Source organism: Cinclus cinclus, chromosome 10 (genome assembly GCF_963662255.1).
Source record: "Cinclus cinclus chromosome 10, bCinCin1.1, whole genome shotgun sequence".
NCBI lineage: Eukaryota > Metazoa > Chordata > Aves > Passeriformes > Cinclidae > Cinclus > Cinclus cinclus.
The window spans coordinates 659628-678007 of record NC_085055.1 but is presented as its reverse complement, the minus strand read 5'-3'; the positions used below and the strand labels follow the sequence as shown (position 1 = coordinate 678007).

Here is an 18380-nt window from a genome sequence, read left to right as displayed (position 1 = left end):
AGATAAGTGATTTTAGAAAATGTTCTTAGAAGTGACTTCAGTTTCCTAGTCTACCATGTCTACAGATCATGGAGACTGGTACAAATAACTTAAAAATATCTTTTACCTCATGTTTAAACTCACAGAAACACAGCATTGGAATGTGTCACTCCAGAAGCCTTGACCTCTGTCATCCAGAAGAAAAAATCTGAAGAACTGAAAGGAAGCAATAGATGCTTTGCTTTTCAGACAGTAATTAGGATGGAGAAAATGCACCAAACAGCAACCTTCTCACCCTCTCTAGCACTCAGGGGAACAGAATTCAGTGTCAAGATTTTCCCTGTTCTCAGGGTAGCACCGAAAAATGCCACCTCAGGATTTGGTGCAGGGCTCAATTGAGGCATTGTTCTTTTTTCTGAGCCCCAAAGTGCCAGTCACACGAGTGGTTCAGGGCTCCTTGGCCCAGTTCCCGTGCTGAATCAAGGTGAGACCATCCATGTTCCACTGAGATGATAACAAACTCCAGCCAGCAAATTCCACAAGTAGAGTTCTGACTGGATTACACAGAAAACCCCATCCCTGCCAACCCTCCTGAGCTCCCAGAGCTCACATTGGATTTTGAACTTGTCTGAACAATTTTAGAAGCTTTAAAAACATGTTTGAGGCTTTATCTTGCCAAATTTTGTATTGTCTTTACATCTGCAGTCGAACCCCTCCTGGAGGGAGGTTTGCCCCGGGGTGACACACGTTCAGCAGAAAGGTGAGGTCAGGTTGTGGCTGCTGCAGACACCTCTGAGCCAGGAAAAGGACCTGGAGCACTGACAGGAGCAACGAGAGGAAACCTGTCCTCCAAAAACCGAGCTGAGGGGAGTCACGGCCGCTTTGGGGCGGGCTCATGAACAAACTGCCCCAGGACAGAAAACGCTCCTTGTCCAGTGGGATGGGCTGGGCTGGGGGGTTCCCGTGAGGGGTTCCCGTGCAGGATTTCCATTAGGGGTTCCCATGAGGGGTTCCTGTGCAGGGTTCCCATTAAGGGTTCCCATTAAGGGTTCCCATTAAGGGTTCCCATTAGGGGTTCCCATTAGGGGTTCCCATTAAGGGTTCCCATGAGGGGTTCCTGTGCAGGGTTCCCATTAAGGGTTCCCATTAGGGGTTCCCGTGCAGGGCTCCCGTGCAGGGTTCCCATTAGGGGGTCCCATTAGGGGTTCCCATTAGGGGGTCCCATTAGGGGTTCCCGTGCGGGGCGCAGAGGGAGCCGCCGTGCCGGTCCCGCAGCATCCCCGGAGAGGCGGCGGAGGCAGCTGGCGCTTCTCCCGTGCCCCGTCCCCCGTCGGAGCGAGCCGTGCTGGTCGGGCTGCGGGGAGCCCGGGTGTCCCCCGGGAGGACGAGTCGGTGTCGGGTTCGTCCCTGTCCCGGCCGGCTCCGCGGGTGGGAACGTGCGGCGGTGCCGGTGCCGGTGCCGGTGCCGGGGAGGCGCCGAGGGCTTGTGCGAGGGGTGCGAAACGAGTTAATTTGGGTTGGAATCGCTCCTGGCGGGGAAGGAGCTGACGTGTGGAGCCGCCTCCGGGGGATGAGCCGCCGGCGGGTCGGGAGCGCTCCGCAGAGCCGGGCCGGCTCCGGGCTGGGACACACGGCCGGCACCGCCGCAGGTGCCCGCGATCCCTGCGGAATTCCAGCTTTTCCTGGGAGCGGCAGCTCCGGCACATCGCTCCGGACCGGGGCAAGCGGGGCAGCTGTGGAACGACAGCGCTTTAGGTCATGACACAGATCCCTCGCTGAGGAGAAACACAAGACTTTGGGGGGCTGGTTCCTGGGAGGGATTTTCTTCCAAGAATTTTTTGTTTGTTTGTTTTGGTTTGGTTTGGTTTTTTTTTTTTTGGCTAATGGCTTAAAGGCGAGCGGCTGAGCTCGGCCGGCGCTGTGAGTGCCCGTGTGCTCTGTTCGCCCTGCAGGAACCCGCCCGCCGCTGCTGGGGATGGCAGCGTAGGATCCCGGCAGGATGGAGACCTTCCTGGCCTGCCTGGCCACCCTCCTGGCCACCCTCCCGGCCATCAGAGCCTGTCCCCGGCCCTGCGCCTGCCGCGGCTCCGCCGAGCTCCACTGCACCTTCCGCTACCTGAGCGCCGTCCCCCCGAGCATCCCGCCCGACGTGCAGCGCATCAACCTGGGGTACGTGGAACCCGGGCTCTGAGTCCTCCGGCCGCTGGCCTTTCAGCACTTTGCACAGCAATAATTAACCTTCCGGATTTAGGGCTAAAAATTAATCCAAGTAATAGGTAAGTCTATAGAGTTTAGTGTTCTGCAGTACTCAACAGTGGCTGCAGCCACAGCCAGCAAAGCCTGAGACCACCCACAGAAAGGAGAAATCTTGGGGTCTAGCACAGGGCACATGAGAACTTCAGGAAGTTTTGAACTTATATTTATATTACCTGAGCGTATTGTGTCTATAGCATGGAACCTGGAAGAAGTCTGAAGTAGATTTCTCTCCAGGAAGTTCAGAGCTCAGAAAGTGGACTGGAAAAGCAGATGTATTAAAATCTGCAGAGACATTGCTGTGATGTAACACCAAGGTCAGGGGTTAGATCCCCAAGTGATCCATTCACTTAACAGCTGGACTCGTGATCCTGCTGGGTCCCTCCCAGTTCAGCCTGTTCTGTGATTCTGTCCCACAGCATCAGGGTCCATGCTTTCATCTGCTGAGTTCAGGGGAAATTCCACTTGTCTGGCCATGCCAGCCAGCCTCCATGGTGGTTCTGTTCTCTGTATGGTGGAAGGATCAGGGATAGATCAGACCCAGGCTTGTCTGGCCCCTTCGTGCAGTTTCCAGCAAGTGTCTCTCTTTAATCAAATTATGAGACCCGTCAGCAATATTTGTCTGATCTGTGGATTCCTTTTGATTCACATAACCTTTGAACCATCCAGATGTGTCTGCAGAGGGACTTTTCATTGAAGTGGTAGCAAGTGAGAACAGATGTGTTCCATGTTTGCTGTCACTTGCCCCATCCACTGGGAATTTGCCATCAGAACACTGCCCTGGAAAAGTGACCACCTTTTGTGCCAACATGAAGGAATGATTTTGTTTCCTCTTGGCAAGGGGAAGTGCTGCTTACCTTCAGCTGTTCCCAAAGAGTGGTGCTTTTGTTTTGGGCTGGTTGGATTTAAAAGCTGTGAGCTGGGGCTGACTAAACTTATCCTGTACAGCTACAACAGCCTAAGAAAGCTCAGCCCCACGGACTTTGCCGGCTTGGAGAAACTGGAGTTACTGATGCTGCACAGCAATGAGATCAGCACCATCCCTGAGAAGGTGTTCAGTGATTTATATTCACTCCAGGTAAGAACTAAGTGACCCAGTGCTGCTTTTTGTCAGGACTTAGCTTTCGGCGATACTGGACAGCAGGCACAGAGCAGCCTTCTGCAGCATTTTAGTTTCCTGTCTCTTACCTTGTTCACGTGCAAGTCAACAGCCTCCAAAATCCAGTATCCTAATGGGAAATGCCTCCTTCCCAGGCAGGCACTCAGGTACAGGTAAAGAGCATGACAATTACATTGGTAGATGTCTCTCAGCTGTACCTTAGCAGCCAACTGCCGTCAAAACTCCCTTTCTGCAGAGGAGAAAGATTGCAAAGCTCGAACTACTGTGTCAGGAAAAGGAAACCTGCCACTGTGGATTTGTTAGTCAGTTTGAGGCTTTTTGAGGATTGTTTTCCACTGAGATTCCTCTTTCCCTTCAGTACAATCCTGTCCCTTTCTAGCCTTTGTGAAGAAAAAAAAAGCCAAACTGTGCAGAATCTTAGCATACTGCATATAAACAGTTCTTCAAAGAAACTCCAGTTCCCTGGCTCTCCCTGTCTGGTGAAGAACTTTCATGGCACAGAGCATCTTTCAGCAGCATTTATTAGGGGTCCTATAAATTTAACATGGCTTAATATTATGCATTTGCTACTTTTTCATGAACAGGTTTTAAAAATGAGTTACAACAAGGTCAGAGTGCTTCAGCAGGATGTTTTTTATGGCCTGAACAGTTTGGTACGGCTGCATATGGACCACAATCAAATTGAATTTGTGAATCCCAACGTTTTCTATGGACTCACTTCATTGAGGTTGGTCCACCTGGATGGAAATTTACTTCAGCAGCTGCATCCAGACACTTTTGTCACCTTGCGCTACAGTCAAATCTTCAGAATATCCTTCCTGAAGCACATCTCTCTGTCTGACAACGTGCTGACTTCACTTCCACAAGAAATGTTTTCCTACATGTCAGAGCTCGAGAGCATTTACCTGCACGGAAACCCCTGGTCCTGTGATTGCAGCCTGCAGGGGTTTGCAGAGTGGGCACAGGAGAGACCAGGTGAGCTGAAGGCTTTGTTTATGCTCTTTAATCCTGATGTAGCCTCTTACTCTTCCTGGTGTAGGTAACTGCCCTTTATTCATCTGTTTATTCTCCCAGAAAAGACTGGAAGGTAGTAGTTTTGTAGGTGAGTGTGATCAGGATAAAGAGATTAATAGCACTTTATTTCCCAGATTAAATGAATCTGGTGGCCTTAATGCATTCCCAAGTGCAGCTTTTCTTAACAGAGAATTTTCCTTGGCCAGTGCAAAGCTTCTGTGCACCAGGAGAATCCACAGGGAGCAAGCTACCTTTTACGAAATTGGCAAGAGCAAGGGTCACTTTGTACTTGAGTCTTTAAAAAGGAAATAAGGAACTCAAGGGACTCTAGGACTTTTTCTGCTGCTGCCATTCACATGTCACTTCAAGCCTTGGCTTTATTTTATTCCAAAGAACCACTTGTTAGTAGCTATATGTAATTTTTAATACTAAATCTTGTAGCACATAAGCTTACTGAAGTTTTCTTCCCTCTAGATGTTATAAAGTGCAGAAAAGAAAGAGGTTCTGGCATCCAGCAATGCCCAGTCTGTGCTAGTCCCAAAAACCAGAATGGGAAAAGTTTAACGGATCTTCCTTCAGCATCTTTCATCTGCACTAAGCCAGTCATCCATGACTCCCTGAAATCCAGGAACCTCACGGTGCCAGATGATGGGGATTTCAGTTTTGTGTCTCCCAAGGACTTGGTAGCTCCAATAGGATCTGTGGTTTTGAATCTGACTGACCAAGCAGGAAATCGAGGCAATTTGGTTTGCAATGTCCAGGAGCCAAAGGAAACGTCTCCCATCTCCGTTGACAAAAACGGCCACAGCACAGTGCTCAAAGCCTCGTTCTCAGCATTCCTGGTGTGTGGCATCGATTATGGACACATCCAGCAGCTGTGGAGCATCCTGGCACTGTACAGCAATTCTCCTTTGAAACTGGAGCAAACCGCGCCGACAACCCACGTGCCTTTTGTTAGCTACAAATACAAGCAGATCTACAGTGAGAAAGACGACCTGTTCACCGGCGTCGAGGCCGTGCTGCGAGCTGAGCCGGCCTGGCTGATGCAGAGGCGAGTGGCCCTGCAGCTGGACAGGACAGCCACCACGCTCAGCTCGCTGCACGTCCGCTACTCCACCCACGCCCGGCTCAGCCTGCCCAGCCATGACCCAAGCCAGGAGAGACACACCTGGGCCATCATTTCCAGGGACAACAGCACCCAGACGGAGCACACTGTGCTGGTCGGGGGCACCGTGGAACTGGAGTGCCAGGCAGCTGGGGAGCCAGCTCCTGCCGTGCAGTGGGTGTTGGCCGACGGCAGCAAAGCGCGAGCTCCTCACGTCAGTGAGGACGGGAGGGTCGTAGTCCTCAGGAGCGGGGTGCTGACGCTGAGGACAGCTGACGTGTTTGACACGGGGCTCTACCACTGCATCAGCACCAACCACCGCGACGCCGACGTGCTCACGTTCCGAATTACGGTGCTGGATCCTCACGTGGAACACAGCGGGGTCAACGGAGCCCGGCTGTCGGCTGCTCTGGGCAGCACGCTCCACCTTCCCTGCACCTCCACGGCTGGCCCGGACCCTGCCGTTACCTGGGTGTCACCTGAGCACACGGTTCTTCACCAGTCTGTAGGAAACAAACATATTTTTGCAAATGGCACCTTGAGAATCCAAGGGGTGACAGAGAGAGACGTGGGCTACTTCCGATGTGTCGCAGCCAACCGGTACGGTGTTGATCTTCTGGTTTTCCAAGTGCTCCTGAGACAGGATGAAACTGCTCTGAAGAAAAAGCTTGCAGCTCTGGGAGAGTGGGAAGAAGGCTCTGGCAATGAACTGCTGCGCTCTGCTGCAGCACAGAGACATCCCTCAGCCACTCCAGCCACCCCGGCAGCTCCTGGGGGATCTGCTGCTGCAGCAGCCAGCAGCCAGGGCACGCAGAGCACACGTCAGAGGAACAGCCACAGGAAAACACCTCACTGGCCTCACGGAGACAGAGCAGGCAGGCGGTTCAGGGCACACAGGAGACAGTTTGTTTCCTCAGGCAGGAGAGTTGATCCACAGCGCTGGGCAGCCTTGCTGGAGAAAACAAAGAGGAACTTGACAGTGACAGACAAACGAGGAGAAGTTGAGACAGCACCACCCATTCAAGTCCACAAGCTCTCGGAGGCACCCGAGGATGAGGAGGACACATCTGGTGATGTCATATCTCCAGAAGAATTCATGATAGCAGCAGCAGAGAGATCCCCAGTACCTGCTCTGGGGAGAGCAGCAGAACTCATGATCACTGCAGGGCCCGAGGAGACTGAGAATGCCACCCCTGCCTGGAGCAGCTCCCTCCTGCTCACAGAGCCATCAACTCCCCTACCCTCACCTCTTCCACACCCCATGGCACCTGCCAGCGAAAGGCCACCGACATTTCCAAAACCTACAGACTCATGGGAAAAATCTGATTTGAGTCAAATATCAGCAAATGGTGTAGAACAATCAACTGTACCAAGCAGAACATCCACACTCTTCCCTGCTGGGCAAAAGTCAATATATTCTGGGGAAAGCAATAACCAGCATCTAAAGTCTGCATCCATGACACCCACCACAGAAGCTACAGGCACCAGCAGGGCTGTAACTCCCCAGAACACAGCAGACAAGTTACATATTTTTACTGAGTCTATTGATAATGTCTCCACCAAAACAGATCACCAGGTGCCTGTGGTGACAGTCAATACACCGAGCTCTGAATTTGGCCCCATTTATTTTCATAGTACTCAGAAAGGAGGGACCCCTAATCCACCACTGGCCTCAACTTTGGCTGCTCATCAGCAAATTCAGGTTATCCAGGATGTTCCAACTCACCCACCCCAGCTCCAGCAGCACCACGGAAGACGAAGGAAAATTTCTGGTCGGAGACGAATTGTTACACCAGGATATATCCCAAGCATGAAAGAGCACAGATACAATTTTGGGAGGCCCGGGTCTGCCAGAGGAAATACAGCTGTGGCCACAGGTGTTCAACTGAATATGAACTCTGTAACGAGTGTACCAAACTTAAATAATTTAAGCAGTTCCATTAATCCATTTAGCCCAGAAACACCCCAGTCCTCCCCCCCCACCATGAATATGGCATTGGAGCACCCCAAGGGTACCCATCAAAACACAGCACTCCTCAGGGAAGAGGAAAAGAAACATAATGCAAGGCAAGAAGCTGTTGCCACAGTCACATCTGTCACTGCAAAGGACACTGCCACTACTTCAGCCAGTGGATTGGTTGCCATGGGCTTGAAGCCAACAATTACACTTGTTACTGCTCCTCAAATCAGCACTAGAGTCACCAAAAGTAAAATACTCAGAGTGGGAGGAAGGAGAGGTCAGAGGAGGAAGAGGCCTCCTAAAACAGCTGCCCCACAGCGTGTGGCTGCAGCCTACAGCAGTGCAGCCAGCCCTGCAGCCCACAGCAGTGCAGCCAGCCCTGCAGCCACCCCTGCAGCCAGCACAGCCACCGCTGCAGCCCACAGCAGTGCAGCCAGCCCTGCAGCCCACAGCAGTGCAGCCAGCCCTGCAGCCACCCCTGCAGCCAGCACAGCCACCGCTGCAGCCCACAGCAGTGCAGCCAGCCCTGCAGCCACCCCTGCAGCCAGCACAGCCACCGCTGCAGCTCACAGCAGTGCAGCCAGCCCTGCAGTGACAGGTCTCACATCACCAGCTCCGAGCCTCGCACACGCAAAGCCTCTCCCTGGGAGCGTCGGTGCAGGCTCCATGACCAGAACAGCAGCGCTGGGGGTCCCTGGCAGCCCCGAGGCACCTCAGCACAGGCCCACGACAGCCACACAGACATTAGCAACCCTGGGCACCTGCAGGAGCACCCAGGCAGCAACGTCACTGCTGGGCAGTGTGACCGCTCAGAGCCCCACCACGGCACCCCAAAGCACACCAGTCACACAGAGGAACACCCAGCTGGCCACATCACCAGCTGCTAGTCCTGCCCAGACCCTCACCATGGGTCTCCAAACCTCCCCATGGCTGGACGAGCCCCCTGGTGCCACGAGCGCCCGACCTGCTGCAGCCAGTGCCACGGCAGGGCCAGTGCCTGCTCAGCACATCACAGCCACTGCCACGGCGGGAGAAAAGCCCAACCTGAAGATGGGGGAGGGAGCTGTCCAGGAAAAGCAGGCAGCGCAGCCCACACCCCCAGCAAGAGCCGTGCCAAGGGCTCCTGCTGCAGCCACTGCTGCCAGCGCCCGGCACCCCTCCCCTCTGCCAGCCCCCACCACAGCCACCCCGAGAGCCTCCTCGCCCCCGCGGGGGGATGGCCAGAGCCAGCTCCGGCCCAGGACACCTCCCGAGGGCACAGAGAGGGGGAACACACTGCACTCACCACAAATCACAGCTCTGTGGGGAAGGGACAAGGACAGCTCTGCCAGTGCCTCGTCTGACAGGCAACAAGATCAAGACACCACCACCATCCCCAATGCCATCACCTCAGGCTCTGCAAGCAGAAACCATTTTTCCAAGCCCAGAATAGTCGGAGGGAAGTTGGCTGCTTACACTCTGCTGGCGAATTCTGATGCTTTTATTCCTTGTGAAGCTACTGGGAACCCCCCTCCAACAATACAGTGGACCAAGATACCATCAGGTGAGCTTGATAAACCTCTCTAGAATTTACCTTCCATTAGTCCTATAATTTGGCACCTCTTCTGTGTGCCAAACTCAAGCATTGCTTCATTTCAGAGTACTGTGAAATATTAGTGAGAGGTAAACTTGGAAACAGTGACAGAGAATTGCTGGAGCATCTTAGTGCTGATTCTGGAACAGCTCTTTAGTGAAATGACTAAAAAAAAAAAAAATCAAACCTATATTTAATTATAATTCCTTGCTTATTGTAGGAAGAATTCAGTATTTATTGTACATTACCTGCTATTCCAGAACAGTGAGGCAAGTGAAAAGAAAAATGTAATGAAAAGCACTCAAATTGAGTCACAGCTGTGCTAGGTTTGGATTGCAAAGCCCCATCTGCTTTATCCAAACTTTGTCTCTGCTGGAGATTCAGCTTCATTCGTACTTTAAAGCTTTGCCATTCTATATGCACAATTTTCTGATTTCTTTCGGGTTTCTCGCTGTTGTCTCTGTTATTTGGGCAAAGCAGAGCCGGGCAGGTGTTTGGGACAGAGAAGAGCCAGGGGGCGGCAGTGACAGACAGTGACAGTGATGGGCAGTGACACAGTGAAAGTGAGGGGCAGTGACACGCAGTGACACAGTGACAGTGACACGCAGTGACACGCAGTGACAGTGACGGGCAGTGACACAGTGACAGTGACACACAGTGACAGTGACACAGTGACAGTGACACGCAGTGACAGTGACAGGCAGTGACACAGTGACAGTGACACGCAGTGACAGTGACACAGTGACAGTGACACGCAGTGACACACAGCGCCCCGCAGAGCCGTCTCTTCGTTCCGCAGGGCGCGGTGCCGTGGGGGCTGCCAGGTGGGCAGTGCTGGCCGACGGGACCCTGGCCATCGCCCGGGCGGGGCCGCAGGACGCGGGCCTCTACCTGTGCACTGCGGCCAACGCGCTCGGCGTGGCCCGGCTCCTGGTCACGCTGGCCGTGCTGGCCTCGCCTCCCCGCATCGCCGGCGGCCACCGGCGCCTGCTGACCGCGCACTCCGGGACCAGCGTGGCACTGGCCTGCAAAGCCCAGGGCTGGCCCCCTCCCGACGTCTCCTGGCTCCTGGCGAACAGCACCCGGCTCTCGCACTCCTCCTCCTCCTCCTCTGCGAGTGGTCGAGCCCGCGTGGAGCCGGACGGCGCTCTGGTCATCCGGGCGGTCACTGTGTACGACCGGGGCCTCTACACCTGCCTGGCCACGAACCCTGCGGGCTCCGACTCGCTGGCGGTGAAGCTGCAGGTGGTCGCGGCCCCTCCCAGCATCCTGGAGGAGAAGAGACAAAGCGTGGCAGGAGTGGCGGGGGAGAGCCTGAGGCTGCCGTGCACGGTGCGGGGGAACCCCGAGCCCACGGTGCACTGGGTGCTGCCCGGCGGCACGGCGGTGAAACCTCTGCAGCTGCTGAGCTCCAGGCTCTTGGTGTTCCCCAACGGCACCCTGCACCTGAGCAGCCTGGCCCCCTCCGACAGCGGCACCTACGAGTGCATAGCCACCAGCTCCACGGGCTCGGACAGGAGGGTGGTCAGCCTCGAGCTGCAGCGCGCAGAGACGCTCCCGAAAATAGCCATCTCCTCTCAACAGCTGACCCGGCTCGATTTTGGGGAGAGGTTGCTTCTGAACTGTACAGCAAGTGGGGAGCCCGAGCCCAGGATCATCTGGAGGTTGCCCTCCAAGTCTGTTGTGGACCAGTGGCATAGGTATGACCCACTTTTTCCTCCACCTCTTCGGGACTTCAATCACTGTCTCCTCTGGTGCTCACATAAGAGCCTGTTACAGCACTGAAACACTGTTTTTAAGCATTTAACAGTGGTGAAACATCTGTTCTAATGGCATCTGTATCTACTAACAGACCTAATAACAGACCACATCAATTGCCTTAAGTGGGAGAGGTCTCAAAACAGGTACAGGTCATATTTGAATTAAGGTTATTACTGTCGCCATGCACTGGCTGACTGCTGTCAGTTTGGAGGAGGGGAAGTTCCTTGGAACAGATTTGTGAAGCAGGGCTCAGGAGGGAGGGGTTTCTTTCATCTCTGCCACCTCTACCTTTGGGGATCTCCCCAGTAACACCTCACCTCCAGCTTAGGAGAGACAGCCCCAGCTCAGGGTGTTCCCAGCAGAGTCAGCACCGCTCACACCCACACAACACCAGAACTGACAATGACATCAGGACAGGTCATGCTGGGTGGGCACAGTGCCTTTGGAAAGGGCTCCTGCGTTGTATCGTGCTGTTAACACATTCAGTCCTTTCCAGTGCTCAGCATTCACCCCCAGCACCTGTTTCCATGATTCTTTTCTTCTCTCTCTCCCCATAACAGAATGGGAAGTCGGATCCATGTCTACCCCAATGGATCCTTGGCTATTGAGGCAGTTACAGAAAAAGATGCAGGTGATTATCTGTGCGTGGCAAGAAACAGGATTGGGGATGATCTGATACTGATGAAAGTCAGCATCACAATGAAACCAGCCAAGATATACCACAAGCAGCAGCTCAAGAAACTGGTGCCGTACGGGAAGGATTTCAGCGTGGACTGCAAGGCCTCAGGGCTGCCTGCACCAGAGATATCCTGGAGCCTGCCGGATGGGACAGTGGTGAACAACGCGATGCTGGCGGATGACAGCGGGCACAGGGCTCGCAGGTTTGTCCTCTTCAACAATGGCACTCTGCACCTCAACAAAGCTGGAGTGGCAGAGGGAGGAGATTACACCTGCTACGCCCAAAACATTCTGGGGAGGGACGAGATGAAGATCCACGTCACTGTTGTTGTGGCAGCCCCTCAAATAAAGCACAATTACAAGACACACGTTACAGTGACAGCAGGGGACACAGCCCTGCTGGACTGTGAAGCTGCCGGGGAACCCAGGGCACAGATATTCTGGCTGCTGCCTTCCAGTGAGGTGATCTCCTCGTCCACAGACAGGCACTCCCTGCATGCCAATGGCTCGCTCTCCATCAGCCAGGCTGGTCTGCTGGATGCTGGGGAGTACCTGTGTGTGGCTCGGAACCCTGCTGGGGACGACACAAAGCTGTACAGGCTGGATGTGGCTGCTAAAGCCCCCATCATAAATGGTCTGTACAGGAACAAAACAATCATGAAGGTGACGGCAGTGAGGCACTCGAAGAAACACATTGACTGCCGGGCAGAAGGGACTCCTCCTCCTCAGATTACCTGGATCATGCCTGATAACATTTTCCTAACAGCCCCATATTACGGGAGCAGGATTGTGGTGCACAAAAACGGGACGCTCGAGATCCGCAACATCAGGCCCTCAGACACAGCAGATTTTATCTGTGTGGCACGTAATGACGGGGGAGAGACTGTGCTGGTGGTGCAGCTGGAAGTCACAGAAATGCTACGGAGACCAATGTTCAGAAACCCTTTCAATGAAAAAATAATAGCAAAGCCCGGGAGAACTCTCACGCTGAACTGTTCCGTGGATGGAAACCCTCCCCCGGATATCAGCTGGATGCTGCCCAATGGCACGTGGCTTTCCAGCAGCATCAGGACATCCCAGTTTGTCACCGGGAGCAATGGGACCCTGACCATCTCTAACCCCGAGAGACACCACGCCGGGCGCTACCGCTGCGCTGCCCGCAACCAGGTGGGCTACATCGAAAAGCTGATGGTGCTGGAGGTTGCCCAGAAGCCCGACATCCTCACCCGCCCTGCAGGGCCGGTGAAGGCTGTCAGCGGGGAGCCTTTGTCCCTTCACTGCCTGGCCGAGGGGAGCCCCAAGCCCCGGGTGGCGTGGGCACTGCCAGGGGGCCGCGTGCTGGACCGGCCGCAGGCCAGCGGGAGGTTCGTGCTGCTGGAGAACGGCACCCTGCTCATCCGAGCAGCCTCGGCCCAGGACTCGGGCAAGTACCTGTGCAGGGCCCACAACGACGCTGGGGACTCCTCGCTCACCGTTCCCGTCTCGGTCACAGCCTACGCTCCGCGCATCGTGGGCAGACCCCCCCCGGCCATCCACACCCTGCCCGGGGCTGCAGTTCAGCTCCACTGCGTCGTGCTGGGCATCCCCAAACCAGAAATCACCTGGCACTTACCTGACGGCTCCACGCTTTCCACAGCCCACCGGGGCCGGGGCTCTGGGGGCGAGCTGCTCCACCCCACGGGCACCCTGCTCCTGCAGAGCCCCCGGCGCTCCAGCTCCGGGGTGTACAGCTGCACGGCGAGCAACGCCCTGGGCACCGACGCTGCCCTGACCCACCTGCACGTCCTCTGAGACAGAAATCGGCAGCAAAGGTGGGGAGCGCAGCCTGCAGCCGGGCTGGGGCCAGCCTTGCAGCTTCAATCAAAGGCGCTCAAAAGCACCGGAGTGCCTGAGCACACGCACGGCAGTCAGCCTGCAGGGACTGGGCAGAAGGGGAGAGAGCGAGGGGAAAATCAGCTCTAGCGTTGCTCGCTAGCATTGCTTCTCTCCGTGTTCAGGGGATTTAAATGAAAGCGAAAGTAAGGCACTTCTGCTCTGCAAAGTAATAGCAAACGGTGACTATCAAACATGGTAACTGTCTGAAAATGTGCCCAGAGAGCTCTTGTATGGACATAGTTTTTCATCAGGTCACCGTGTATGACTGTCACAAACACGGGTCAGAGAGGACAAGGACGCCTGGGAACAAAAGAGAAGGTTTATTGGGACGCAGATTACCTTCTTCATGTGTTTTAATATTCAGTATGTTTCTAAAATAAATATTCAGTGATGTAACAAGTAGTGCAGTATTGTTAATAGCACAGCTGTGGTTGCCAGTCCTCTCTGCAGAGCTGTGGGATGACACACAGCAGCTCAGTTTGGAGCAAGAGAGGAGGCTCTGCTCAGCACTGTGAGGCCAATGCATACAGACTGGGGGTAGAATCACTCCAGCTTGGCATCGCTTTCTTACTGTCACAAAAGCATTTTTAAAAGATTTCTCAGTAGAATAAAAATCACGTCAATTTGAATCTCAATTTAGAATTGCGAATCCTGAATTGAGCAGCCAGGCAGGTTTAAGAAGAAAATTGAGTTTGCACAAAATGGGAAAATAGTATCACCAGAGTGTTTTAAATACTTAAAGAAACAGGTGAACATTTTAATGAACAAATTAACTTTTGCTTCAAAATCAGAAGTGCCTTTTAGTTCGGTAGTTTGGTCCAGTGCTGTTCTTGAAAAAAAATTAAAATAAAAAAGTGTTTCCCACAAATAAATAAATTCAGCATTCTTTGTCCTATTTAAAAGTAACAGGACCTAAAAAGCACTAAATTAATAAAATTTGCCTAACATTCTTCAAATAGGCCCACAGAAGTCCAGATATTAAAATCTGGTTAAGCACAAAAATAACCCTGAACCTAAAACCCAACCTTGCTACACATTCACATCAACTTCAGCACAAAAAATAATGATGGAAATAAGAAGAGAACTTATGTTCTGCTGCCCAGCAATGACTGGTGCATTGAATTTCCAGTGTCCTGTTCCCCAGTGCAAACATCTCCTGTGTCCACTCCCACCACAGTCAGAACTGGGGCTGCCCGTGCTGCCTCACCTCTTGCTGGCTGCCTGGAAGAAGGTGAAAAAGAAAAGGGGGTGAGTGCACAGAAAGTCTCCAGAAGGACAGCTGCGTGGTCAGACATGTTGCTGTGTCTGTGCACACACACACTCACTGCAGAGCTGCTGCTCCTGCTGCTGCTGCAGGGTCTGATGCAAGCCTGGCCTGGGGAGCTGCGCTGAGAGGGGAAAGGGGAATAAAACCCCACAGTGCCCAAGGAAACCCCACAGTGCCTGAACCACGGCAGGAACAAACCCCACAGTGCCTGAGCCACGGCAGGAACAAACCCCACAGTGCCTGAACCATGGGAGGAACAAACCCCACAGTGCCTGAGCCACGGCAGGAACAAACCCCACAGTGCCTGAGCCACGGCAGGAACAAACCCCACAGTGCCTGAGCCACGGCAGGAACAAACCCCACAGTGCCTGAGCCACGGCAGGAACAAACCCCACAGTGCCTGAGCCACGGCAGGAACAAACCCCACAGTGCCTGAACCATGGGAGGAACAAACCCCACAGTGCCTGAGCCACGGCAGGAACAAACCCCACAGTGCCTGAGCCACGGCAGGAACAAACCCCACAGTGCCTGAACCATGGCAGGAACAAACTCCACAGTGCCCCAGGCATGGCAGGAACAAACCCCACAGTGCCCCAGGCACAGGTGCCCCACTGTACTGCCCTGGTGAAGGTGCCAGGTGGGGAGGGCAGTGAGGACAGGAGGGTGTCCTGCACAGCAAGGACACAGGGAGCACCCTGAGATCCCTCAGAATATCTGCTCTCTTCATTCCCTGCCATCTCCCACCCAGGGTGCTCAGCCTGCACAAGAGAAGGCTCCAGGGAGGCCCCACATTGAGCACCACGGGATCAGCACCTCCAACCCCCAAATTCAGCACCTACCATCCATCTCTGGGCTCTCAGCTTTACAGATCTGCCCCCTAAATCCCCCCCTTTATTTTTTTTTTCTCATTAGATCCACTGAAAAAACACGTGCTTCTAATGCTTTTAGTTAAGTGATTCTTTGGGAACCTGACATGCTGAACAGAACTGGAGTAATCCTGTACCCTAATAACTCTGTGAATGCTGCAGAAACCACCCGAGCTTGGCTCAGCAAAACCTGCTGCTTACTGAAGGCAGTTTCAGTGTTTTACAAGACTTCAGCATCTTCTCCCTTTCTGAAACCAAATCCTTCACTTAAATCACGTTGTGCAATCTCCTGGCTACAAGGCTGCAGCTGCTGATGTTAGTCAAAGGCACTAACCAGCACACCAGGGTTTTTGGGGACATGAACCCAACCACAGCACCTGTGCAGGTGCTGGCAGAGCAGTCTGCACCCATTGCAGTGACACTCTCCCATCAGTTTGTACACATCTCTCCCACCCTGTAGGCTTGCACACAGGGCTGTCAATCAAGCAAGGACCAAGCTTTTGGAAGAAGTGCAAGCAAACCCAAAATTTGGAATACTATTAAGATATCTGGGCTTGCAAGAATTTAAAAGAAGTTAAGGAATCAGTGACAGCTGCAGAATATACATTACATTCACAACTCCAGAAATTCTGATTTCATTTTAAAAACACTAGAGACTGAGGGAGAATCGCACAGCTTCATACATGACACACCACATTCTGCTTATTATAACAGAGCTGGAGCATTAATTGTATTGTTCCAGGCTCTTAAAAAAGAAATCTGAGTCAAGATTCAGAAAACGGGAAACTCCTCCACTCTGCCAGCTCTGTAACACTGCCTTTGACACACTTCTACCATGTTGGTTGCATGCTTTCTTGACTAGAGACTCTTTGGCAAACCTGGAATATTGATTGCTTAGTACCACGCACATGCTTGTAGAGTATGGATCCCACATCTGTGTTTGCAGGGAAATAGAATCCAACAGCCATCTTTAAATGGATTTTTATGCTCTACAAATACATGACAAAACTGGACTACAAGGTGTGCCAAGATCTACTCAAAACAAAAATTAAATGAGGAAGAAACAGTGGGATACTGTAGAGAAAGGAATATTTATTGCTAATTACACCCATTAACCTAATTTAATTAATGAGCAACCTTGTGTATTGGAAGGTGTTCCTGGCCATGACAGGGGTTGGTCCTGGATGGTCTTTAAGGTCCTTTCCAACCCTAACCATTCTGGTGCCACGATTCTGTTATTGATACCCTTATTTTAAACAAAGCTGTCCCAGGCTGTGCCCATGCTCACCTCGGGGCTGTGGGGCTGTAGGACAGCGGGGGCTGCTGGGGGTACCCGGGGTGCTGGCCCTCCTCCATCATCAGCACAGGGCAGGGACACAGCCCCAGGGCAGAGTGTCATTGCCATCAGAGGCAGAGCACAGCCTGAGTGCTCCGAGGAGTGTTTGGGTGAAAGCGAAATAAAGAGAAGGTCTCTGAGCGATTGCCGTCATGTTGTCAAAGCCATCCTGAAGGGATCCAGCAGAACTACGGACACCCTGCAGGGAAAGCACAGCAGGAATACACAACAGCACAAGGACACAGCCAATTCAGCCTGGGGTCAGTGGGGCTGCACAGCACCTTACAGAGCTCACCTGGATGGTCACAGGAGGCTGCAACATGGGAAGAATAAAGGGACTGAGACACCAAATGAAGCTCAAAGGCAGTTGTCCCTGGTTAGCCGATGTTTGGGGGATTACTGCAGTAGTTATCAGCTGGCTCCCCGCTGTAAGCCAGGCTGGGGGCACAGCCCCAGCACGAGGCAAAGCCCTGAGCTGCTCCTGGGGCCGAGGGGTGGCACAGACCTGCAGGAGAGCCCGAGCCTGCACCTGCTGCTGCAGGAGCTTCACCTGGAGCAGCTGCTGGGGCAGGACCCCGTGCACAGAGGGCTGCACCACTGCAGCAGGCTAAACCACCCAAAATAAAAATGCATCCTCTGCCTTCCCTCGGAGCATCAGTGCTGCAGAGCACTGCTGACCCAGTAGCTCTGCACAAGGGTGAGAAATGCACTTCTCTACAGGCACAGGCTGAATTAAACCTGATTTCTGGCCTCAACACTTAAATGGGCAAAGTAACTTGGAAGACTGCCACTTGTAAATGAGAATGGAAAAAAGCTCCAAAACTGTGGGCTGCTCTACGTTCTGTGTCAAAGCACCTTGCTGCTACTGCAGAGCAAAAGTCACATATCAGATCAGAAGCATGACATGAACATCTTCATATGACAAGCCAATTTTATGAGATGGCAACAGTTTATGCACTCTCTGCAATTTGATAAAAACCATGTATCTCTCTGTCAAAGGTAATCTTACGCATTTATTTTCCAAAGCAGCATTTCTTTAAACTTTTTAGCCACTCTCTGGTATAATTTGAAGATTTTTACACAGTCATAATACAGATTAATTGTGTTTGGAGCGTAATAAATAAATATTTAACATTTATAACTGCTAAAATATTTTTAAATTATAATTTTACTAATAATAAAAGTAATTGCTTAAAAATGATTTTGCTCAAAATCATTAGAGGAAATGGACCTTCAATTTGTCCCGTATCTGGATTTCTAATTAAAACTGAAGGATTTTCTTTTCATTTTTCCCGTGTACCGAACCAAACTTTTAAACGTCTGCTTGGAGAAGTCACAGTAACTTTTCTCACACCATCACAAAGTGCTGCCCTCTGGAGTCAATAAATCGCCGTAAAACTGTGACACACCGACCAGAAGAAACAAGACAATCCGACACAAAACAAAGCGCGTATCAGAAACGCTGAAAAATGCGGGCCTGCGGATCTATGCCATCTAGCAGACGGCAAATCAGCCATCGCGGGGACCTGAGCGAGAGTTAGGTGCGCACACTGTGCAAGTGCTGGGCTCAGCACGCTCCTCCACGGAGGAGTT

The 18380-nt window shown here is 52.7% G+C and overlaps 1 protein-coding gene across 1 annotated transcript; it reads left to right on the top strand.

The window, feature by feature from the left end:
* The first annotated feature begins 1779 nt into the window (after nt 1-1779).
* On the top strand, nt 1780-13234 carry IGSF10 (immunoglobulin superfamily member 10). Its single transcript, XM_062499354.1, has 7 exons — nt 1780-2148; nt 3181-3310; nt 3937-4327; nt 4841-7780; nt 8045-8974; nt 9804-10704; nt 11326-13234. The coding sequence occupies exons 1-7, from the start codon at nt 1979-1981 to the stop codon at nt 13232-13234; spliced, it is 7371 nt and encodes a 2456-aa protein (XP_062355338.1). The 5' UTR covers nt 1780-1978.
* The last annotated feature ends 5146 nt before the right edge of the window (nt 13235-18380 follow it).

Bases quoted from the DNA above. Each gene is read 5' to 3' on its own strand.
- IGSF10 (XM_062499354.1), top strand. From the start codon at position 1,979: ATGGAGACCTTCCTGGCCTGCCTGGCCACCCTCCTGGCCACCCTCCCG. The intron at 3,311-3,936 runs GTAAGAACTAAG...TTTCATGAACAG, and splicing joins GTGATTTATATTCACTCCAG to GTTTTAAAAATGAGTTACAA. The intron at 10,705-11,325 runs GTATGACCCACT...TCCCCATAACAG, and splicing joins GTTGTGGACCAGTGGCATAG to AATGGGAAGTCGGATCCATG.